The sequence below is a fragment of the Eptatretus burgeri genome, chromosome 3 (genome assembly GCF_056783735.1).
Source record: "Eptatretus burgeri isolate ZD-2024b chromosome 3, Ebu_testis_v1, whole genome shotgun sequence".
Lineage (NCBI taxonomy): Eukaryota > Metazoa > Chordata > Myxini > Myxiniformes > Myxinidae > Eptatretus > Eptatretus burgeri.
Genome location: NC_140963.1, coordinates 129485838 through 129511955, shown reverse-complemented (window position 1 = coordinate 129511955; position 26118 = coordinate 129485838). Strand labels below are relative to the sequence as shown.

The window sequence follows — 26118 nt, the reverse complement described above, 5'->3', positions numbered from 1 at the left end:
CGTGGAGTAAGGTGTTTCATGAACTCTCTGGTTCCTTTCTATATTGTGATCCTTTATTTTTCCGATCAGAGTTTCACTTTCTCAAAGTTTCTTGTTTTTAAATCAAATATTCATGATGGAAGGGTATTTTCACACTGGGCTGGCAGGATGGCATGGACGTATGCACACTCACCTCTCAGCTGTCAGGCCTGGGTTTGAATCTCGACCCAGCTATAAACTGTCATCCGGTGTTTCACATGTCGGGCGAGCCATCAATGTCTGTGTGTTGTCCCTCGGATGGACGTTAAACTGGGCGTCCCGTCTGCTGGTATTAGTTGGTGGACGTTAAATATCCCGCTATCTCGAGCACCATGAACAAATTACAAATTCCTGCCCTAACCTTTGCGAATTGTCATGCCTGACCAGCCGGTTTGTGAAAGACCTGCGCCAAACTTTCCCCGACCAACCCCACGTGCGAATGATTGCGGCCATTAAAGAGGAATCAGAAGGGTATCCTCCACTGCTTCTCAGGTGACTGTCCTCATCGATAAAACAAGGGCTCATCTATTATTATACGTGCAGACATATCAGAATTTTGATACACCCCACTTCCATGTTCCAGATCTCTTCCCTTTCCATACTTCTACGTCCCTCCAACCATCTTTCCCGCTCTCATCCTGATACTCCTACATCCCTTAAAGTCCTTTCATCCTCCCTCTTTATTTTTTCATTTTATCTCCCCCTCCTAACTTTTTTTTTTTTAAAAATATGGCTCCTCGGCATAGGTAAAGACATCTAAAAGAAAACAAAGAAAGAAGTTAAACAAGGGTATTTTTTTTTTCCAAAGTTTATGTTGTGTTATTAACATCTCTTCCTCCCAGGTGAACGCACCTGACAGGTTACTGTGGCGCACATGGTTTCAAGCGCGCGAGCACTGTCGTGCACAAGGTGCAGAGCTTGCGAGTGTTCAGAAATTCACCGAGGCACGCCTGCTCGGCCATCATCTGCAAGTTCCCACATGATTTGGTTCAATATTTTTGCTTTTTTGGATAGCTGATTATAGTTGTATTGTTGTTGATTTACCACATCTAGGCTTATGGAAGAGCAAAGGTGACGGATGGTATGATCTGACAATGGGGCAACAGTTGGACGCAATAAGCAAGGAAATGAACGGAGCGGAGGACAGCGAGAAAAGAAGAAAACCGAAGAGGAACAACATGAACAGTTGCAGGATCAAGTAAAATGAACAAGAAAAGAGGTGATATGAGAGAAGAGGTGTGGAATCCCTGCAACGTGCAAGTTACAGTATTGGTTGAGGAAGGATTATTAATGATTGCAACGAAATTTGTTTGTAAGGATAGGGGATGATGAAAGATGGCAGCGCACTGCCTGCTTGAAGCTCTGGAGGGAAGAATGACATAGGACAGCTTCTGGAGGTCAGGTCAGGTATGGGAGCATGCACTTTCTACCGGTATTCCAGGGGCCTCCGTCTCACCATCCCCCAGGCAGATGCCTGGCCCATCCCCATCTCCTTGAGATGCCGATCAACCACGAGGCACGTGGTCGGCCCATTGGCCTCCTCCACTCATGAGACTCCTTCACTGAAATAATCTGGTGAGCAGGATCAGCGTCAGGAAAACGAGCCACATGTCCATACAGCCGTAGCTGATACTCACGGACGATGCAGGTAACAAATCTCATTTGAGTCTCTCTCAGCAACCGCTCGTTGGACACAAAGTCTGACCAGCGACAGCCAAGGATTCTCTGAAGAGACCTGGTACCAAAGGAATTAAGTCTCCGTCTCAGATCACTGGTCAGAGTCAAAGTCTCACATCCGTCGAGCAAGACTGGAAGCACCAAGGACCTGAAGACTCGGACTTTCGTCCTCCCGCAAAGGTACTGGCAGCGCCACACCCCATGATCCAGTGAGCCCATGACTCCCCAGGCCCGACCCAGACATCTACTGACCTCTGACTCACAGCCAGCAGAGACATGAATATCACTGCCAAGGAAAGTGAATATCTCCTTGACGTCGACATCCTCACCACAAGCAGGTACCGACAGGACAGCAGCATCCAAGATGTCATTGAAAGCCTGGATCGAAGTTTGGACCAAGGAAACTCGTAATCCCAGTGGTTCCACCTCCCCATTCAGCACCTCGAGAACCCCCAAAAAAAATCCAGAGTCTCCGCAAAGATGACTGCATCATCTGCGAAATCAAGGTGAGATATCTTAACACTCCCAAATGATGCACCACAGCTTGATCTCTCTGACATCCTCCCCAGAATCCAGTCCCTACAAGCGTTGCAAAGTGTTGGGGCCAGTGCACACCCCTGACAAACTCCAGTAACAACTGGAAATAAGTCAGAGATGGTACCATCCACCACACCTCACAGCACTTTCAGTACCAGAGTATAGTTCAGACATCAGATTGATCCGTTTTGGTGGCACCCATGCTGAAACTCTTGCCTGCATTCAGCGAGGACCCAAAGAGCAAGGACATGGTCAGTTTTTGACCTCTTTGGTGTAAAGCCTGACTGCTCTGGACGCTGGTGCTCAAGCAGATGGTGGCGAACCCTATCAAGAATTATCCGAGCAAAGACCTTGCCCGGCACTGAGAGCAGCGTCACCCCTCAGTAGTTGGTGCAGTCCTGGGGATCACCCTTCCCTTTCCAGAGAGGGACAACAAGGCCCCTCTTCCAGTCAGTTGGGATGATGCCTGTGCTCCAGGCAGAGCACAAAACTGCATGCAACGACACGAGTACAGCATTTCCACCAGCCTTGAGAAGGTCAGCATGGATGGCACAGATCCCAGGAGCTTTATCCATTTCAGCCGGTTCACCGCAGCCTGTGTTTCCACAAACGAAGGTGGATCACAGTTGATTGGAGGGTCAGAAACAGGAATTTTGAAAGTTTAACTGCAAGGCGATCACCAAAAGATTTCCTTTGGAGGGTCAGAGTGTTGAGAGAGCAGAGGGAGTTCGACTAAAGAGGCATAAAAAAAAACACAGAAGCTACTGACCTGCCTGCAAAGTGAGAGAAACAAAGTGTGCACTTTGACCTCATCATTGGAGAGACTGATGGGATGCTGGGCTGCAGTCCTGTCGGACCCCGCTATTTGCGGAACGCGCGTATTCGTGTTTAAAAAAAAAAAATGTTGGGCGGGGGGGGGGGGGGGTCTTCCCGTTTTTGTGGGCGTATTGTTATTTTTCTTTTCGAATTATCCCATTTTTTTGCAGGCGTATCCGTGGATTTTTTGGGGCATTTTTGCGTTTTTTTTCGTGTTTTTTCTGAGCATATTCGTTGTTTGTTTGTTTTTTTTCTATCGTATTTTTGTGGGGTTTTATTGTGGGCCCATTCACGGTTTTTCACGGGATGTAAAACATTTTTCCGCATGAATCACGAACCGCCAGGAACCTACCCCCCCCTTTTTTTATTGAAGCAATGCCCTCCGACCTTTGCAGATTCAACATTCACGGCATTTTTGACGAACATATCCCCCATGAATAGCGGGGTCCGACAGATATTTCATTCAGCTATGGGCAGAGGTCTTGTAAACTGTGAGTAGTTTTGATTTTTCAAGTTAAGACTTGGAACGGTACAGGATACTCGGTCTTATGGCTGGCTTTGGAGGCCAGCAATACAATATGGTCAGCCCAGTCGAGGTAATGGCTGATTGTGAAACCTTGAAGTTCAAGAGACTCAACTGACCATGGAAACAGATAGGTTGGTGCATTTGATCATTATTTTGAAGTGACAGGGGGTGACTGTGTGACCAGCATCTAATCTATTCCAGATGAGCAGAGAGTGACACCGCTTCGAGCCGTCAGTGGGATGGGTGTCGTACTACATAGTATACAGGGTGGTCTGAAAGTCACTTTAACTCTCCCCAGTGAAGCATTCGTTCTTAAACTCTTTTAATATACAGGTTTTGTTGTGCAGTGCTTGAAATAATTTACGAGTCAAGCTCATTGTATCTGGTATGCGCTCCGTCATTCTCCTTGCGCCGCTGAATCCATCGGCAAGTTCCTCTTGGACATCTTAAATGTGCAGCGCTGCAACAGTATCATCAATGGAGGGATCGGTAATATCAGAAAGCTAAACAGCGTTTTCTCAACAGTTTATACACAGAGTGGAATGATTGATATGGTTGCTCAATGTTGGTTATTGGGAGAATATGCTGTCTTAAAGGATTCCTTAATTTTGATTAGCATTCTAATTTTGATTTGACTACATTTTTCATTTTCTCTCCTTTTCTAAACAGTTCTAAGGTGGTCAAGCACAATGCATGGGTCGGCTTGATCGATAATGACAAGGACACTAACTGGGTTTGGTCTGATGGATCGGCGGTACGTCCTTCAACTTTCTAAAATCCACCGATTGTTACATTTCATTGTTAAATTTGTTTTGGTATTTTAACCACACCTTGTGAAGGTTACAATCGATTTGAATGTCTTCGTTGTGCAAAGAGTGGAACGATTAGGACCAATATTAACAATAAATATTGTTTCGTTGATATGTTTTACTTTGGAAAAAAAAAAAAAAAGGAAAGATGCTAAATATTGTTCTTCCTATGGATTTCAAAAGGGTGCAAACAAAATTCCAATAAACAGTGGATTAATTCACTCTCTTTTATGTGCGGCATCTGACTGCTAGTTGCATTGTTTCACAGAGCATGGCCGTGCCGTTGATGCAGTGTCCCTTGTAGGTGAAGGTACGGATATGGAATTTGATGAGGCTGCAAGAGACAATTGCTTACTCTTTGAGGCTGTCCAGATATTATATAATGTATTTTTCAGCAATTTTGGATGCCCACAACCCACACTTCTATGCTCCGTATTGCTGGGCTAACCACCCATCCACCCCAACCACAGCTTTGTATGTTACATAACATGTGGGCAAACCTTTTCCAAAAGACACTGTGGGAAATTTAAAGTCCACTGTAATAAATGTTGGCAAATGGGAACCTCACTTAATCTCCCATCTGACGGATGACACACTTGAGAGAACACCCTGCTTGCAAAGCATCAGAGTGACGGTTCGTGGTGAGGCCAGGAAACAACCTTTGACTGGACAGATCAATGGCTCATGCCATCTGTGAGCTATCATGTCATCCTATCAAGACAGAGACTTCAATTCACTGGTTACTTCCAGACTTGGATCCTAGAGCAATGGATTGAGGGATCCCAGGAAACCTGGAATCTGGTTCACTTTTGTCCAGAAAACAATATAATTATATACTCTCTTGAAACATTTATTACTTATCTCAAGAATTTATATTCATTTAATTTTTATACAGGAATTTTATCTGCAGACACCTGATATAGCTGGCCATGAATCGTTTGATAATCTCTTACCCACCGCCCCGTTCTCCCTTTTTCATGTCTGATCTTCCTTTGAGTTCTGGTTTAGATATTTGGACAGCTATGCAGAAGTTTGTTCCACGCTACTCATCCACAAGATTTTTTTCAGACCACAATATATTAAAATTTAACCATTTTTTGTGAAACCTGCAGTTTGATCAAAGTCAATGGTCCTACAACAAACCAGACAACGTGCAGAACTCTGAATATTGTGGGGGAATTTTGTCCTACTATAGTGGGAGATTGGATGACTTGGACTGTGAGACCGCTCAACCCTGGATCTGTGGTATCCAGAAAGGTATTGCACAACACTAACAACACTTATCATCACTCATCACTCAAGTTCGATTTTATTTACATATTTCTACAAATGAAAATTAAGAGAAGCTGTGTTGGGGTGTTGTTGGTGGGTGGTGGGGAGGAGGAGCAGCATGTGGAGGTGGTGGGAGGCGGGGTTAGGGGGGAGGGGGGTTGGTGCAATTTAATATTTAATTTGAAAAAGGCAACAAGGGCAGTGGTTGGGGGTGGGACAGGGAGGGGGAGGGAGGGGGGGAATTTGGAAAAGCAATTTCCTTCATTGCTTGTGCCTGCAGCTTGGCTGCATGATTTGATAGCTTACTCTCCAACTTCTGTTCTTCTCTAATGGAGCCTATCATCTAAATTTTGTGTTGTGTTTCCCACAGGTTTATCAATCAAGCCTTTAATTGAGTTGAATCACACAGCAGCAGGTACATTAATGGTGAATTATTGTCAGCAGATGTTACAGTGCTAAAGTGGGTCAGGGAATGAAAGGGGTGGAATAATCTCTCTCCGAGAATAAGGATCATGGAAAAACAATATTAAATTGACGGTGGGGTAGCGAGTCAGCAATTGGGCACAATCTCTCTCTCTCTCTCTATATATATATATATATATATATATATATATATATATATATATGTATATATATATATATATATATATATATATATATATATATATATATATATTATCCCTGGGTCGTAAGAGGCGACCAGGGTTGCGTCAGGAAGGGCATCCGGTGTAAAACATGTGCCAAATCACTATGCGGATCATACGGATGATCCGCTGTGGCGACCCCAAATGGGAGCAGCCGAAAGAAGAAGAAGAAGATATATGTATATATATATATATATATATATATATATATATATATATATTTATACTGTATATGTATATGAGAGGAAGCACTAAAATCAGTCAGGAATGAATTAAAAATAAGAAAAACTACAAGTTCTCCATTGGAGTTATTGAAACATTTTTTATTCAGTTTTTGGAGCATTTGTGAATGCGTCCATCCGAGTCCAAATGCAGAACAACTTTAATGTAGTGCCAACCAAATATCCCTGTGGACCCAATATTAAAGATCGACAAAGTTATTTAAATGGACGAGACTTGGGGCATAATGGTTAGAGCATCCACTCTGAGTCTGGGAGGTCGGCAGTTCGAACCTCATCCCAGCTGAGTCATACCAAAGACTTTTGGTACGTGCTGCTTCCTTGTTTGATGCTCAGCATTTAAAGGATAGACCACAGACAAACCCCCAAGGTTGGCATCCATGGGGAAGAGGAAATGTTTCCTTAATTGTCCCGCTGAGTGCGGAGAGAAAAGCAATGTCATGAAGATGGTGTTGTTGGTACCCAAAGCTCCCCAAGTCTGTCTGGGCCAGAACGTTTTTACCATTAGAGCTTTTGTTATAAATTTTTCAAGAAACCTTTGTTATGAGAATATGGAGAAGACAAATTAATAATTTTGTTAAAATAATAATCATTTCCATTTGTATTATTATTATTGTTGTAATTCTTCGACCCTTTTTTGGCCTTTTGTTGCATTATTTGTTAACATTTCTTTTTCTCAGCAACCACTTGTCTGATTAACATAAAATTTTCAGGGTAGGAGCGACCCCCGATGGAGAATATTTTAATGATAATTGTGATGTCAGTTCATGTGGTATGGCAGCCATCTTGGATTAAACACAAAAAAAATAAAAAAAATTATATATCAGAAATTGCTGATTGGAAAAATTTGAAACTTGGCGCGTCTCATTCGACCCCCCCCCCCCCAATGGTGAATGAAGGAGTGTAAGTATGATGTCATTTGTGAAGTGGTTGACCAGTCATAAATGTTTTAATCAAAATCCTTGCTGCCATTGAGATTCAGTGTATATGACCAGGGCATAAATTTTTTTTTTACCAATTGAGCTTTTGTCATCAAATTTTCAACAAACCTTTATTATGAGATTGTGGAGAACACAAATTAATAAAATGGACAAAAAATTTTTAACTGTCGTTTTCGTCAAGTTTAGTTTGAGTACAAAGTGAACTTGGATGGGCTTTGCATTTAGCGATGCTTTCTAGTTTATTATGTATCACTTTGTAAAGTTTGTAAAGGTGAGTTGTTCATTGTAAAGGTTGCATCGAGTAAAAAGATACAAGTATTAATATTGTAGTTGGAATTCAAGCCATGTGAAAATATTTTGTGGGTTCAGGAAAGGTATGAGTGGTCCCTAATACAGCTTTTTTTTTTCCAAATGAAGTAGGAAAATGCTTTAATCGTTGCAATTTCAAGTGATGCTTTACAAGGGGCATTTCAAAGCACTATCCTAATTATAAATGAACCCCCAGAGAACATAACGGAGAACACATGGTATTTGTTCGGCGACGATGAATACCTCTTCCGATTGAACAAAACAAAAGGATTCCATGAGGCACAGAAGGAATGTATGCAGGAAGGAGGACACTTGGCTTCCATTCACCAAGATTCAGAGCGCAGATTTCTCTGGAAAAAGGTGTGTTAAGAAGAACAGACATAAATGGACAAGTGATATAGCCTTCTCTTGGCATTTTATTTTATTTATTTATTTAATCATGTGCAACCTGTTGCTGCTTGGCTGCTTGATGCAATGCCTCCTATTACCAGTAAGTTGGTACTCATTTTGCCAACCTTGGAAGGATGCCAAGCTGAATCAACCCTACCTGGTGTTAATTCAACGAACCAACAAGGGCTTGAACTCAAGATCCTAACATGTTAAGCCAGCCACCTTAACCGTTAAGCCAACACCAGGCCTTAAAGCATTGAATGATGTATAGGAACTTGGTGCATGCCTTAAGTCACATGATTTTAGTTTTTTTTATCAGCATTTGTTCTGCAACACTTAATGAAAGAGTACATGAAAATTATTGTTTTGGGGTTAATTCCTTGTATTTCCCAATGGGGGAAAACATGAAAACGGGCCTATATTAGCTTCACCAACAATACAACAAACCCTGAAATTTTCTTTAAAATGCAATGTTGTTTGCCTCTACTATGCACTTTGTCCACATTATTGGGCTGCCAAGTTTTCCTTCTGTTGTAAATCTCTGCCAAGCCAACGTGCAATAAGTTGTAAAAGTTTTGAATTGTAGTCAAGGGATGAACTTGAGGCTTTGGCTTGTGCTCGTTGAACAAAATACGAGAATACAAAAAGTCAACTGTCACAGAACATGAGGGTCAAATGGAGGTTATACGAGGACGAGTACTCGGGATCGAATAAGAAATTGGCTGATCCAATGTTACTTAATATTATGGAAGATATCTCATCACACTTTAATTAGTATCTCAATGCTGCTCATCTGAAAGGACTGCGCAACTCTAATCATTGCTTCGTTTTTTTTTTTTCTTCTTTTTTTTTAAAGCTCATGTTTAATCATCACGAGGCTTTCTGGATCGGGCTCAACTTGAACTTCGATGGACATTTTGTGTAAGGTCAAAGTTGAACATTATTAATTTTATCTGTGATTATACAGGGAAAAGCCTTTGATTTTTTTTTTAATTTTCTTTTACTATTATTGATGTGATATATAATATCCACGTGGAGACTGCTGGAGCCCAGATGAAGCGAGAGAGTCACGCTCCCAGCGGCTACCACCTTGATGCAGGGCAATACCCAAAAGGGTTGGCTTAAAGCTTTCTTTACAATCCTACGTCAAGTGGTTGCCATAGGCTGGTTAGCCAGCAGGGATAAATCCTGCACTATACATCATTGCGTTGGAGGGGTCTGTTAACACAGATCCCTCGAAGCTGGGGTATAAGACCCCTGCAGATTCTGAAATGGTGTTTTAGTTCACTTCATTCATTCTTACAACTACTTCAAGGATCACCTTCAAGGATCACCCAAATGGCAGCCAAACCTGGTGGTGCAACGTGCAGGAGGTAAAAAGGTGGGAAAACGTCTCTTATAATTAATATGGGTTTATTGCAAAAATAAAAATGTGGATAAAGGTAGACAACACACGATCAATAAAATGGACAAACCAACTGGTAAACAGACACCAAATAGGGATGACGGGACACGCAAACACATCTGTACAAGGAGAGAAATAACCCACGATGGTGCCAAAAATAAACACTGGGACTTGTATAACAATGGGGAAAGAGTCAGGGCTTGAGCAAGGCATGAACTGGTTTTGGGTCTTGTATGGCCTGTGCTTGGTGTTGACCTTTGCACCTTTAGACCTTTACCCTTTAGACCATTTATGGTGTTGCACAGAGCTGGTGTGGCCAGGGCAGGATGATGGTGATGAGGTCATTGAGGTGGATGCGTGGGATTGGGAGGTGGCTTCGTCATTTCCAGTGCAGTTCTCCTGCTCTGCACAACAATGAAGCAAATAGGTATGGTGATGAGCAGAGGGATGCTGCCTATCTAAAGGTCTGGCTCCAACTGACACGCTCCAAATGGTCACGGCTCTCATCAACTCTGGGACTGTCTTATTGCACAGCCGGTCCCTTTCATTGGCCACCTGCTACTTGTGGGCAGGGCCATCTTCCAGGCCATCAAACCCTGCGGGGTGGCCCCGATAAAAAGTCTTACGGCCCTCTCCAAGGCTCCACAGCCGACCTCGCCACCATAACTTGCAGCACACTGGCCAAATAGTTCACGATGCTGATTTGGAAAGTGCATCGTGCTTTCTCATGGGCCTTTGATGTTTGTGCCCAAATTGTCGCCCGGCCTCGCCTTTTACAAGAGGTTTTACAAACTTACTCTACATTGTCTTGAAGTTAATGTCGCCTCTTCAGCACATTTTAACAAGCCAACCTACTCTGACAATTCCCTTGATACAAGAGCAATCTAATCTATGCAGTTATACGGTCCATGGAGAATACCGCGACAAGAGGCACAGCCGGAGGACAATGCCGCTAGAAACTGAGCTGGAAGACACTGCAGCTCGAGGCATGGTTGGAGAACACAACACATCATGTGGTGCAGAGAAACACATTGCCTCCTCTGTGTGAGTCTCGGTCTGCTTCTCATTTTTCTTATTCTTCCTTCTATTCTTATTCTCATCCTCGACTTCTCTACACTTTGATTCTCTTCCTCTTTTTCTCTCTTCTACCAAAAAAGGATTTGGAAAAAACAAACGATTGAAGACCTTTTTCCACTGTCATGACAAACCAAGGTTGGACTTCCATTTTGGGGTTTAGGTTGGTTCCACAGCTGCTCCTTCCACCTGAATCAAAGTTCACCTTTCAGCATGACAATGACCCGAAGCACACAGTCAAAGCTACACTGGAGTGGCGAAGGAAGAAAAAGATAAATTTCCTTGAGTGGCCGAGTCAGAGCCCCAACCGAAATCAAATGGAAAATCTGTGGCATGACTTGAAGATTGCTGTCCACAAACACTCCCCACATAAGTTGACTGAGCTTGAACAGTTTTGTGCAGAAGAATGGACAAATATTGCCCAATCAAGGTGTGCACAGATAGCAGAGACCAATCCCAACAGACACACAGCTGTAATTGCTGTCAAAGGTGCTTTCACCAATTATTAACTCAGGGGGGCGGACACTTATCCAACCAAGATATTCCAGTTTTACGTTTTTAATTAATTTTCTGAAATTTGTAGAATTTGTTTTTCACTTGGAAGTTGTGGGTTATGACGTGTAAATAAAGGTGGAAAAAGTCTGATTTAATGCAACTTCATTCCAGGCTATAAGGCAACAAAAGGTGAAAATTTTGAAGGGGGTGTAGACTTTCTATATCTATTATCGTCTGACATTGATTGACCTTTTTGGGAGCCTATGGTCTATAGGATGGGGCTGTGTTACATTTATAAGGAAGGGGGCAATAGTCGGTGCTTTCTCTCTCTGGCTAAATATCCCACGGTGTCCTTCATGAAGAGTCGGCGAGCTATCGCTGGCACCATGGCCAAATTGCAAATTCCTTCCCTAACTAGTCAACCATCAGGCCTGGCCGGAGAGGATACTGGAGAAGACAGAAAGACCACCGACCTGCCCATGGTGAGAGACAGACCGAGAGACCGAGTCCCACCCAAATACTCAGCTTCATCGCGGGAGATACCAATGATCCTAAAAGCCTTGGTTTCCACAGCGTGAAGCTGAGCTGGGTGTGAGGCAGGAGCACCAGCCCAGAGGGGAGAGCAGTACTCCATCAGACTATGGAAGAAAGCTTTGTATGTGGTTAGAAGTTCAGCTGCATGGGGAAAAAAAGTACGTACCATCTGATTATGACTCTTTGGGGAGCCATTTCTCAAAGTGCAAGGTCCTCTTCATGTGTGCACGAATCTTACTTGCCCGCCACCTGAGCAGGCTCCAGCAATCTGGTTGAGAGAGAGGTGTGACCGAGGAGGTATGAAAGTTTTGTGCCATGAAAGATATCGTAGGCGCTATGGTGTCAAAACCGGGGTAAAATATTACATGATTTGTTATAACATGGTTATACGTTTGTACTTTTATATTAAATGGTTATACATTTGTGCCATTATTCTCCTTTTTTTTCATCCCATTCTCTTCTGTTTTCTCTCTTTTGTTTCCTAGTTGGACTGATAAAACACCTCTAGATTTTGTGTACTGGGCTAAATCAGAGCCAAACTTCTACCTCATGATGGAAACCTGTGTCACCATGAATTGTAAAAATGGTAAGTGCCAAATGACATTATTTAATTTGCCAAATGTGACATGATCACACTGAAGAGGCAATTGCTCCAGTATCTGATTTTATTACTTGTGATCTCCATGTGATAATTATATCTCTATATATTTATATACATAATGGTGAATGACAGGCTAAGTAAATCGCTGATGATTGATGGGATGCATTTGGAGTTGATGCCAATTCCCACAGCGAAGTGCAACGACAGTGCACGCACTTTTGAGCTATCTCGTCTAGGGTTTGCTTTTGTAAGCAGTGCTTCGCCTCACAAAGTGTCCCTTCCCTTGGATGGAAGTTAAGCTGTGTGGTCTGCCTGCTTCCAATAGTTTGTGGACGTTAAAGATTCCCCCCCCTCCCCCAAATAAAAAGCCTTTCTTCAAGAGTAAGTGAGTTATCGTTGTTACCCTGACTAAATTCCAAATTTCCATCCAAATCGGCTCCAGTTGAACATCGGGCTTATCCAGCCAGTCCCATGTGGACCCCACAATAAGGTGGGAATAATTGGGGCTGTTAAAAGAACTGGTAGTGGTATTAGTTGTAGTATTTTGGGTTTATACTATACCAGGTAGGAGAGCAACAGCTATAATACAATAATATGAGTTCCTTTACAAGGGGCTTTGACACAAGAAAGGCCATGAGCTTCAAGCAAGCAGCACATCCAACTTTTAAAGTCTTTGGTTCGACTCAGGCGGGATTTGAACTGCCAACCTGCCAGACAACCTGCAGACACTCAAGCCATTACTCCATCGACTCTGGTTGCTCTCGTTATTCTTAGGCAGTGACAGGAGTAATTTTTGGAAGAGAATAGTAAGTTGTATTGTGAGTTGATGAACTAGAGGAAGTACATGATAGCTGGGGTTCATCGGGAGGTGGTGGTGGTGGTGTTGTCTGAGGAAGAAGCGAGTGCCTGAAAGACTGCTAAGAATAGTTGTTGAAGTAAGAGGGGCTAAGACCCGAGTTAGAGGCATTTGAAATGTAGCTAGATTTATGTCAAGGGTCAACTGTTAGTCCTGTTTGAAATGTGGTGGTGGTGATGAATGATTGAGGAAGCACGAAGAGGGTTATCTTGGCAACTGTGTTTTTGAGTGAATGATTTTGTGATGATGTAACGTCTCAGGTGGTACTTCATTGTCCCCAATGACTCAATGTCTCAATGTATATACCCTGTGATCACATTTCCCCTCTGGCATGATTCATGACTTGAAAGATCCTTCTGGTTAACATACTTTGCACATATTTCCCCATATTCATCTAACTGTTGTTCTTATTATTGAATGCTAAGTTGAGGGGCTTACCAGTAGTGTGGTTTGGATGAAACGTTCTTGTTACCTTTCAGGCCAGTGGAATGACGATAATTGTGGTTATAAAATGCCATACATATGCAAGCGGAGAGTTGGAGCAAGAGAGAGCATCACCGAAGCTCCAACGCTGCCTGCTCCCGGGGCCTGCCATCTTGGCTGGAACACGCTTGGCAACCAGGTGCTTATTTTGATGTTAGGATGATGCAGTCGATTCAGTAATAGATTTTTTGATTCAGATTTTTGATTCAGATTTTTTGAGTAATATTTACCATTCGCGGCCCTCAGATAGTATTCACACCCCTTGCCTGTTGTCACATTTTGTTGTGTTACAGCCTGAATTTAAAAAAAACTGATTTCATTTAAACTTTTTGGAACCGATCTATACAAAATACCCCACAATGACAACGTGAAAAAGTTTTTGCAAACTCCAGGCGTGCTGTCATGTGCATTTTTCTCAGGAGTAGCTTCTGTCTGGTCACTCTCCCACAAAGCCCAGATTTGTGAAGTGCCGCAGAGACTTGTCCTTCCGGCAGGTTCTCCCATCTCAACCAAGGAACTCTGTAGTTCTGTCAGAGTGGTCATTGGGTTCTTGGTCACCTCCCTGACGAAGGTCCTCGCCAAGTTGCTCAGTTTAACGGATGACCGGCTCTAGGAAGAGTCTGGGTGGTTCTATATTCCATCTATTTCCTAATGATGGAGCTCACTATGATCTTGGGAACTTTCAACACTCTAGAAATTGTTTTATACCATTCTCCAGATCTGTGCCTCCTGACAATTCTATCTCGGAGTTCGACGGACAGTTCCCTGGACTTCATGGCAGAGTTTCTGCTCTGACATGCGCAGTCAACTGTGGGACCTAATATAGAAAGGTCTGTTTCTTTATAAACCATGTCCAATCAATTGAATTGGCCATGGGTGGACTCCAATCAAGTTGTGGAGGACATCTCAAGGATAATCAAAGTTAATTGGATGCACCTGAGCTCAATTTGGAGTGTCATAGCAAAGGGGTTGAATACTTATTGCAAGACATTTCAGCTTTTAATTTTTAATTAATTTGTAAAAAATTCTAAAAACACGTTTTCGTTATGTCATTATGGGGTGTTTTGTATAGATCAGTGACAAAAAAATTTAAATTTAATCCATTTTAAGTTGAGGCTGGAACACAGCAAAATGTGACGAATGTCGAGGGGTGTGAATACTTTCTGAAAGCACTGTATATTCATTTACATTCTGCTCACCATCTCCATACCATCTCCCTGCGGATCGGCCGGAGCATCATTATTTTTTGTTTTGACATCGATGAATTAAGAAGAATAATGTGGAACATCAAATTTCAGGGCAATTACCACAAGGGTATGCAATTATTCCAAAATCAAAAAAAGTCTTTACACAGACACAATTCACTATGTAGTGTACCCAACAATGTCTCCCACCTATAATTGGAGGGAGTGACCAATCAGCTATCACCGAATCGATTAAACAGGTGGCTAAGATTTCCATAATTAACCCCATGCTCTTCTGGACAAAGAAAACTGCAAAAAGCAACCAAGAAAAGCTACACAAGGTAAGGTTTACCTTGTCACTGAAAGAAACTACAAACTGTCATTCTGGTGTCTCACAGGCAGGACAAGGCATCAATATGGATGGACATTAAACTGGGTGTCCCATCTGCCAGCATTGGTGGATGTAAAAGATCCCACGATATCCTTCTCGAAGAGTCGGCGAGATATTGCTGGCAGCCTGGCCAAATTCCGAATTTCTGCCCTAACCTGCAGGGGCGTTCTATCAGCGTCACAGCCGTGCCCACTCAACCAATGATGCCACTCGCAGCAATGCACTGCATACTAATGGAGAAGAAGAAGATGACCCTAGAGAAACGTTGCATGTACTCAGCTAACTTCTAGTGCATTCCAGATAGGCAACCTGGTAATCATGAGAAATTTCTAAGCACGGGGTTTTTGTAAAAGTTTGTGAAGTGAGAAGATAAAAGATGGCAAAGTTGGTGAGTATGGGGAGAGGGAGATTATGGTCACCTTTTGCTTTGTACAGTATCACATGAGTTTATTTGAGGGTCAATTTGTGTTACTATTGTTCATGACAAGCTCGAATGAGCTCAGATCCTCGTCCTCTTAATGATGACGTCGTAAAAACGAATATGACGTCATTGCGATGTATCAGGTTTGCGATAAATTATCTGTGCTAATGCCCGGCTTGATTCCCGCAAACAAAATTCAAACAGCTTGCCGAGTTTCGGAGATAATGATATAGGCGATTTCCATTAGCGGAGATATTATGACGTCAACTTTTTTCTCAGAAGAATTTCCAAAATCAGAGATGGTTACTGCCTGCGCATGGGCTTTCTGCATATGCATGGCAAGTTTCACGAAGATCCGATGAAAATTCCGGGTTGTGAAACAAAAAATGTCAAAAAATAGGAATGACGTCATAGTGATGTATCATATGTGCGGTAATTCATCTCTGCTAATGTCCTGTTCGATTCCTGCAAACAGAATTCAAAAAGCTTGCCTCGTTTCGGAGATAATTTTTTAGGCGATTTCCATTCGCGGAGATATTTTGACGTCATAACTTTTTTTCTAGGAGGAATTTTCAAAATCTGAGATGGTTACTGTCTGCGCAGGGAATTTTTACATATATACGCCAAGTTTCAGCAAGTTTCGATGAAAACTGTAGGCTGTGAAACAAAAACGTCCACAAGAACAACAACGTGAGTAAGACTTGGAGATCCTCCACGAGGATCTAAAAATCATGGTTGGATCAGACTCGAATGACTCCCACATGGAAGTTGATAAATTACATAATTTGGGACTGTGAGAGAGGGCGAGTGTTAAAGAAGTTTGGGAATGGGGAATGTCAGTTGGCTAATAACAAAAAGTAAAAGTAGGGAAAATAAATTGATGGAGATTAATTAATGGGGTGGGGGGTGGGGGAAGTGGAACTGTTGCTGGTAATTTGTTTGTGACAATTGTGACAGTGTTACAGGATGTTTGGACGTAACGAAACGGAGGTGATGGATTGGGTTGCTGCCAACAGCTTCTGCCACAGTAAAGGAGGATATCTTGCAAGTATACAAAACAGCTTGCAACAAGGTATCAAGCAAAATAGAACAGTTTATGTATTGTTAAAAATGAGTGTTTGATAAACATGGAGTTATAATGTCTTCATAATAAGATCTCAAAGCGTTCATTATGATTTTGTTCCGCAGCCTTCCTGACCACGCTATTGCATAGCATGGAGAGTCTGGTGTGGGTGGGACTATCAGATCGCATGAAGGAAGGGAAGTTTGTCTGGGCTGGACACACGGCCACAGGATACACTTACTGGGGCAAGGGACAACCCATCGAATCATCAATGTCTGTGCGTTTGTAAATTTAATTGATACATCCACGACATCTGCAAAAAAGATTCATATTGTTACCATGAGGTATTTTCCATCTTTTTACCCGAGTGTGAATACTGTTGTGATGAAACAATTGGAGATTGTAAGGGATTAAACAGGCTTTTCACAAAATTGTGAAAAGTGCAGGAAATAGAGGCACAGCTAACTCAGAAGGTTTTTCTTTGCAAAGGCTGAAGGCTGCCATTTCAGCCATAGTGTGGCCATCATCAAAAAACTATTATGACCATGTGGCATAAGGTATTGTTACAGCCATGTTACAGCCGAGTGTATTATGAGGGGGTTTATCCTCGTTTCTCCTCGGAAGAACCGGACCTGGGGACCACTGCTCACAATTTGCTTCGTGGTGCGGTAGGTTACTTAACCACGAATGCCAATCAATTAACCACGAGTTCCAGTGGCCACCGTCTAACTAACCATTTAACTCGAGATCATGTGGCCTCCTGACCGGGTAACGCGCCCTCAGCGATGCACCAATCTTATCTTGATTCGATCTTAAGGAATGCGGCCGAGCATTTAACGTTGGTGCACACCGACTATGACAGGTTAATTAGTTTTGGAATTATAATCTCCCAGTCTATCTCGGTTCGGACGATGCTGGATCAATGGAAGGAAATGACAATCACGGACAGGTTGAAACGTCAACAAGGAATTTATTATGAAGAAAAATAAATAAACTGAAGGACTTTTTTTATTTCCTTGTCAATTAAATGGATGAATTCAAATCAAATGTTCAGTCAAAAAATTATCTCAAACATACAAATAATTCAACAACCATTTCGAGAAAAAATGGACAAAGAGCAGATGCTTATCACTACGCCTTACTTAACAATTAAACGTGAGACACGGATACCCATCAGACCATTCAGGGGGGAAAGAAATCTGGTCTCGGCTTACCAAGGCAGAAGTCGTCGTGCATCTACCAAAGAACCCAAAACGTGTGAGCGTGCCTTGGTCTACCTCTCCAAATGAGCTCTCCACAGCTTACCTCGTTTCCGCTGCCAGCGTCCTGCCTCGCTGAGCACCCACCCGCAAACAGGCTCGAACACCAATCGACATCACGTCGTCACCACCAGGAACCAGGTACGCCAAGAGCCAGGTATGCCAAAAGCCAGGTGCGCTAAGAACCAGGTAAGCCAATAACCAGTTACACCAAGAACCAGGTACGTCAAGAGCCAGGTACACCAAGAACCAGGTACCAAGCAGATCCATCAGGAGCAGTCCAACTATCACCAACCGCCTTTGCTGCTGTCCCCAACTGTCAGGAGCTGTCACCCACCATCAGCAGGATCTCTCAGGAACTCCGATCAGGATCTCTGACCAACTCTGATCAGGATCTCTCCCCAACTTTGAGCAGGATCTCTCACCAACTGCTAACAAGGCAGTCCTGCTGTCCTTTTAGAGGCAACCAGTGTGGGCGGAGGGAGCCCCAAGCACGACTTTGGCCAAATCCAGCTTGCCGATTGGCGCATCGCTGCACGTGACCTCCAACCGTCCATTCTCGCAATCATTCTCTTCTGACCATCGAACGAGGTGCAACTCCCAATTAACACAGGCCTGGCTTACGACACCATGTTCGGGGTGCTGGACGAACGCCAGAAAGCACCCACTTGCCGGAACAACCGAGCAAAAACATGAAGCACTCACAAAACGTCAATGGGCAATTATCACCTCTTTGTTCAGCCCGACACGAAGAAGAGTCAGTTAGCATCCACAGAGCTGCGGAACAGGGTGTCAATCGCCGATGGAAAAGGGCGGGTGTCGAACGTCAATGGAAAAAAGTGGGTGCCTGAGATCAATGATCCGAGACCACAGCCATGTTTGACCGTTAGAATGAACTGTCCAGGAAAAGCCCACGAGGTGTTTAATGACTCAAATGTCCTGTAAATCCAATGTGAAAATGATAAACAAAGTTAATTGTGTAAATAAGTCGTCTATTTCCAAGCCAATGTGTCTTGATGGAAAGGGAATAGAATTAGTCTCCGCTGGGCTAACTGCTGTCTTATCGCGTGCACGAACGGTGAATAGCGCTCATGCAGAAAATGAAAACTGATGTAAAATCATACGTCATGAACGTGTCGTAAAGAGGAAAAGGTTATCCCATAAGAAAGAAAAGGAACCTGTTCTCTACCCTTCTCCAATGCATCAAAGAGTTAGAATTCCACCAGACAAGGGGATGGGTCTATTCTGAGCACGTATTTGTGTAAATAACTGTCTGAGGACCGATATGTTGTGTGCATTACTCGGACCCGATTCTGAAATCCACAACAGTATGTATTATCTTCTCTGAGAGGTCGGACAATACAAGCAAACATGAAATCCTGAGAGCCAGTGAACCTTTCTCTTTATTATCGAGAGAATATTGTCGTGGGTCTGGCAGTTAAGTTAAACCCCCGACTCAATTGTGGTGGACAGGCAGTTTACACCGACCACGTCCAGATCGCTGAGTGGTTTTCCTTAGGAGGCAGACACGTGATCCTCAGAGATTATGGTGCGCGCGGGACGGGCAGGGCGGCACTGGCGGAGCGACAAAAGCACATCACAAGGGGTTTATACTTGAACCCACAACAGATACACGGACACAGCAACTTGAAACAAATGGGGATTTAATGGAAATAAAAGTAATATTTACCAGGGTAATAATTCAAAAAGTAAGAATAATAATATGTGAAGTTTATTAAGGTCTAAAGTCGAGGTGCCTCCACACACAGACTTTAATACAGACAAGGGGAAAACAAAATAAAAGCAAATCCTCCCTTTATTCTGGCACTGAGCTTGGTTCAGAGATGGTCTTCACTGAATTTTTGGATCGAGGCGCTTCCTCCTGCGCGGGAAGATGCGCCCCAAAATGGCGCCGAGCCGCTCTCTGGGTGGGAAACGTACGTGGGGTAATTCGTGAAGCTGTGTTCAACATCAGGGCTCAGGAACCGCCGTGCGGCTTCTTCGTCGATCGCGCTTACAAATGCCGCTGCTTTGCAGAATGGCGCTGTCTCTTCAGTGATGTATACAAGGCTTCAAGGTCTGTCTCTCACGACCAGCCAAGAGTCAGTGACCAGCGTCTTGCTCCACCACGCGAGCAAATTTGCCTCAACACGAATATGAGAATCGTGCCGTCTTCTTCATGCATCAGAGGAAAGCCAGCCTTAATGCCCTATTCTTCCACACCATCTCCGAGCTCCGTCGTCTCTCAACCGCATCCCTCACACCGAACCCCAAAAAACCAACCAAACCAAAACCTCTTCGCTTCTGACGTCACGCCCATCAATCATCCACCTCCGGGCGTGGCTTGCTGGCACGAAACCCGGGAAGATGGGGCTTCTGCTTGCTCGGCACTTCTTTCATGGCTGGCTTGTAAATACAAAAACGCAGGAGAAAGTCACAGGGGGTAATTACATGCTGGCGGAAATTGGTCTTCACCATCCCCTGTGTTCTGACACTTAACAATTAAGCTCGCAATTTCCCTACTTAATTTACATCGAGATGTCTCCTACACATCCACCGACCAAGCAACTCTCTCCAACCCTAACTTTCCTTTTAAATTCCTCCATCTACCCCCACAACCATAACAATATCATAATAATGGAGGCTCGTACGCATGACAGAGTTTTTTGGAATGTTTATGACAAGCTGAGAAACGTTTCAAGGCTTAAACCAATCCTGGACAGATTGTTGACGGCTTCAGTTGGAGCAAAGATTTTTTTTTTATGAACACTCCTCCAGCCTTGACCCTTCATTCAAGTAAAACGTTAAAGTTTAAAATGATGTATGGATAGTTCACAATTCCAAGATTTTTATCCTGTATGTCAGGATAGCTCTCTTCCATTTTGGCAGGTCGATGGTGGTGTTCTTGTCGATGCCAGGAACTCCAGTCCACATTGTCCATTGTAAACCCTTCTTTCCTGCTGGAATACCTCAAGCTTCATATACGTTTCTGCAACCACCTAATCTTTGTCTGTGTGGTGCACTGTACGCACAGTGATGATGAGTGCTCATGTGAGGGAGATGGGGGTAAGTTGAGCCACCCTCCGCTGGAAGTGGCAGGATGGAGAGAGCTGAAAGGTGGCACCATCTATTCATAACAAGTCACATACTTTGCTTGTTGATGTAAGGAAAAAAGCAGTTTTAGACAAAGGAGAAACATGCAGTGGAGAAAATCCATAGGGGGTGGCTCAACTTACCCCATGGCTCAACTTCCCCTTCTCCACCTACCTTTATCTCTGCTAACACAGATTAACTCATGACCATTCCTCCCAACTTTCTGTTACACTTCTGTGACGATATAAACTGATACCACGCCATCTGGTTGGGAATCAGATCTGCATCAACCACCCGTGGCATTGCAGTTAAGGGTTTCTGTGACTCTGGTCCAACTTGTGAACTTCTCAACCCACTTCTCTGTTCATAGCATTTCCTTCCTTCCGGATCTGGAACTGACAAACGTTGCATGTAACCTCTACCATTCCTCCTCGGAACGTTTTGCTCCTCTGTCACTTTCTTTTCATTGTTAATTTCTTCCTGGCTGTTGTGAGTGAGCAAACTGAATGCCGCAGAATCGAGTTGTTCACATAGGCCAACTGACAGGGACTGATATCTACTTTCTCTCAAAGGGATTGGGCTGCCATATCCACAGCATCTAATCTTGATTCTGCCTGAGGATACTTCCACAAAAGGCTACTCTCTCCCATGCACCATTTTATCCCATCTCACATACAGCTATGCAATCCATCCTCTCCACCTGAGGACATTTAATCCTGCACAGAGGTACTTGCAGTCAAGCAGTTTGCTCTCTTAACCTGATATGATAGCCAACCTGAAATGCACACTTTCCTCGAAGTCATCGAGCCTGGGTTAGATTCCCGACCTAGCTATAAACTGCCATCCTGGTGTTTCACAGGCAGGGTGATTCATCAATGTGGGTGCTGTCCCTCGGATGAACGTTAAACGGGTGTCCCGTCTGCCAGCATTTGTTGGTGGATGTTTAAGATCCCATGATGTCCTTTGCAAAGAGTAGGCGAGCCATCGCCGGCATCTCGGCCAAATTCCAAATTCCTGCCCGAACTAGTCGAACGGCAGGCCTGGCCAGCCAGTTCATGAAGACTCGGGCCAAGCTACCCCCGGCCGACCCCACAATGTGGGATAATAGTGGCCGTCAAAGAAGAAGTTGCTGCACAAGGCTCATAACTCGTGTGTGTCCTTTCCAAGGCAAGAAAGAAAACAATATCTTGCTGATCTCAGGGCTGAACTCTCCAAACAGTCTCCTTCCTCAAAGTTTTGGTGGTGCCTTATCAAATCTGTCTCTGCAGCATATGCTTCCCCTCCATGATCTCACTCAACTCAAGTGGCATCATCACAGTCTCTGCTGTGGACACGGCACAATATCATAACTCGGGGTTTGCCTTCAAATCCCGCGTACCTAACCCACTCTGTTCCCATTTTCCCACTCATATCCACAATCGCTTTCACATCTGAGATGGTAGAGAAAGTTCTCTGCAGTCTCGACTCTTGACAAGCGACAAACCCAGGTGCATCATTTCCCATGCCCTCAAATTCTGCTCTGCTGCTCTTGCTTCTTCTTTGTATGGTCTTTGAAGCTTATCCTTCACCGCTGGCTACCTCCCATCTGCTGGGATATTTGCGAACACCACTCCGATTTCTAAAAAAAAAAAAGGTGCAAAAACAGATATTTCCCACGAGACATTAGTTAGCTTGCTTCTAATTGCAAGCAAAGTCATACAATTCTATAACTCTGTGGAGTACTGCTATCTACTATGGGCTTGTTCCCTGGCATCACACTTGTGTCTCATGGAATCTGTGGAATCCAAAGCACTCAGAGTTATTGGAATCTCAACAATAATGCTGAAACGCAAAGCATGTTGCTCTCACATCGCAAACAGGTCAGTAACTTGTCTGTTTTTTTTTATTGCCTTTCCTCCTGTCGAGGTCTCTGCTCTTTCAGCCTTCCACCCTCCCAAGGTCAATGGGATAGGGGAGAGGGAGGGTGTCTGTCAAAATCAAGCTGTTCCTCTTTTTGCGCAGTAAACACGTAGATATCAATGGAACCCTCTCATCACCCAGTGGAAGTTGGAAGACCCCAAAGCAGTGTCAGACCTACTCTTGTTTCTCAACTACATAAATGACCTCTCAGATGTTTTGGAAAAACCGTGTCTTCCTTTTTCCACAGGTGATCTATATTATGCACATGCACAATCCAGAGGAAAGGATGAATAGCCCATCCTTTCCTCTGGATTGTGCATGCGAGGTCGAGATGGGGTCCAAAATACTGGGCAAGTCTGTTCCTCCAAAACTCCAACCAGGCAATGCAACAAACTGTGGAGAGGACACTTCATCCTTACTCTCACCAGGAAGTGCACAAACATGTGAGCTAGCAGTTTACAAATTGTAAGTCCAGCTCGATTGGTGCACGGGCATCATGGGCTACCTCTGATGATGGAAAGGATCATCACATACTGCTTAATCACCACCTGCCTGAAGCTGGACAGGCCCCAGCCAGTAAGGCACTGACCTACCACCATCTGCCTGTCTTCTTGGGTGCATGGTGATAATGGATTTCTTTCTTGAATAGCAAATGGAAAGTGGGGACCCAAAAAACAGAAAGAGAAATTTAAAGTTTTCCAGCTTGGAAGCGAGAACGCACACGACCATATGACCTGGTGTGAACCGACAGTCAACAGAAATGCACGCAAGATACACTGCTGAACTGTGAGCTACATAAACTAGACATGGACATCGCTCCCCTACAGGAGACAAGACTGGCTGACGTGTTCTGTACGTGAAGCCAACTACACATTCTACTGGCATGGCGAGCATGCTATAGGCTTTGCAGCAACAGACTGATGCAGAAAAATGAGAAACCAGTGGCAACTTCTGGACACATTATCTCTCTACGTCTTGCATCTGACAGAGGTTTTGCCACCATTTTCAGTGTTTATGCACCAACTTTGTATGGTAATGTGGAAGACAGATCATTTCTGCATCTCCCAGCATGAGGTTTTGGAGCACCTGCCATGTGACGAGAAGCCAATTGTCCTTGATGACCTTAATGTGCTTGTTCATTGGATCAGATGGAGATTCGTGGCCAACAAGCCTTGGACATCATGGCTTTGGCAAGATTTATGAGAACGGGCACCTGCTACTTGAGCTGTGTGCCTCGAGTGAGCTCTGCATTACCAACACATTCTTCCAGGGCAAGCATCAGCACAAGGTCTCATGGCATCACCCAAGACCTTGGCATTGCTATCAACTTGACCTGGTCATCAGCAGAAGATGTAACCTGTCCAGTGTCCTCTACACCCACACCTGCCATAGTGCAGACTGCGATACAGACCACTCTTTGGTCATAAGGAGAATGAAGGTGCCATCTCAAAAGCTCCACAGTTATAAATATGAATGCATCATACGTATTAACATTCCAGCCATGAAAGATCATGCCAAATGCCAACAGTTCTCAGAGGCCATTGAGCAGTTCCTACTTGTTGAAGGCATGCCAGAAAATGCTGATGAGTCTTCGAGTGATTTAAGCTCGGTCCTCTTTCTACTTTTTCACATTTCTCTCTATTCATTCTAATTCTTTCTTGTTCTTTTCTTTTATGCTAATTCTCCTCTTTTTTAACCTCTTGCACTTTTAATGTCTCCTTTTCTTTATTTATCTATCTTGGGAGAAGTGAATTCTTACAAAATATTTGTAAGGCTCATTTGGATACACCTGGATGAGTTTGAGGATATAGGAGTAGCAGCCGAAACCTGAATTCCTATCCATATTCCTCCTGATGACTCTATATTTGCTCTTTGTTTTTTTTCGGGTTCCTTCTGATGACTCCAATGCAGTATTCAGTCTTTCATTTGATCATCTATGAGATGGCAGCAACCACTTTTGGCAAAGGCAGAAGCAGAAATAAATATTGGCTCGAGACATACTCTGGTAAACCGGTACCAGACATCGATGCAAAACATGTGACCAAATTGAGGCACAACCTCAACACCATAGCTAAGACACTTCAATAACTGAAGCTGGCAAATACCAGAGTGTAGAAGACTGCAAGGTACTGTGCAAAGCAATACTGGATCATCCTTTGTCAAAAAATCCAGATCGTCACTGACAGCCGAACAGCTTGACTTCCAGTTCTGGGTTTGGAGCGTTGGCAGGTCTCCTTGGGGGCTCCCTGTTGACGATCTCAAAGTTAAGTTTCCGGTCGTTATCTGTCCCGTTTTAACTGTTTATTTTCTCACCTACATGGTACTGTGTGTTCCTAGTTCGGTTTTGTTTCAAAAATCGTGCTGTTTTGTGAGATTTCATCAAACTTGTCTTACTGGGTGCTTGAGGTCTATCCTTGAGGCTTGAGGCCTACCCTTTGTTCCCCTCGGTGTACGATCGTGTTTATTTGTTTTTTCTCCCCATTATCTTCAATTTCTATCTTTCCCATTCTCTTAACGTCCCCCATCCCTCCCAACTAATCACTCTATTTCTTATCTTAAATAAAAAAAACAACAACAACAAAAAAAACGCTACCTTTCTCCGATTCTTCTTCTTCTTATTCTTCATCTCCTCTTCTTCTTCTTCCTCTTTTTTTTCTACAACACTTCCATGAACTAATGTGTTGAAAACTCTCTCAAACATTAATAATAATAATAAAAACGATCTCTTATAATGCTTCACCTTCCTCTTTCACATGTGTGGTTCTCTTTACTGTATCATAATGCACTACTCTTCTGCTATTTAAACAGACTGCTCTCAATTCGACCTCTCCTTCATACCTTGCCTAAAAAATCCAACTGTTACAGCGTTTCTTCTCTCCATTCTCTGAATTCACCTTTATTGCATCCCTCAAGAAATGTGTTTAATCGCATGACTGACCGAAAACGTTTAAAAACCCCAGTTTGCTGTGAATGTTCGCTTTCCATCAACCATTCTTTTTTTTCCAACTTCAGTGCCAACTCACTCCTCTCACCCCTCACTCTCAAAACAACCATCCCACTCTTCTCCCTCCAAGCCTCCCTCTCACCTCTCTGAAAAACTCCCCCCTCAACTTTCTCCTACCATTCATCCCCCTCACTCATCCTTCCCAAAGTTGCCCCCCTCCCATCCACAAAGCTGCTTC

The 26118-nt window shown here is 43.6% G+C and overlaps 1 protein-coding gene across 2 annotated transcripts in view; it reads left to right on the top strand.

Moving 5' to 3' along the window:
• The window catches only part of LOC147030962 (macrophage mannose receptor 1-like), a 164131-nt gene that overhangs the window by 105428 nt on the left and 32585 nt on the right, over positions 1-26118 (top strand). For both annotated transcript variants that reach the window (XM_085875566.1, XM_085875565.1), the window contains exons 11-20: positions 861-983; positions 4242-4328; positions 5496-5640; positions 6026-6070; positions 7985-8148; positions 9035-9099; positions 12172-12272; positions 13623-13765; positions 16580-16694; positions 16811-16962. In XM_085875566.1, the coding sequence (XP_085731692.1) occupies positions 861-983; positions 4242-4328; positions 5496-5640; positions 6026-6070; positions 7985-8148; positions 9035-9099; positions 12172-12272; positions 13623-13765; positions 16580-16694; positions 16811-16962 (1140 nt within the window). The remainder of the gene's footprint in view (positions 1-860; positions 984-4241; positions 4329-5495; positions 5641-6025; positions 6071-7984; positions 8149-9034; positions 9100-12171; positions 12273-13622; positions 13766-16579; positions 16695-16810; positions 16963-26118) is intronic.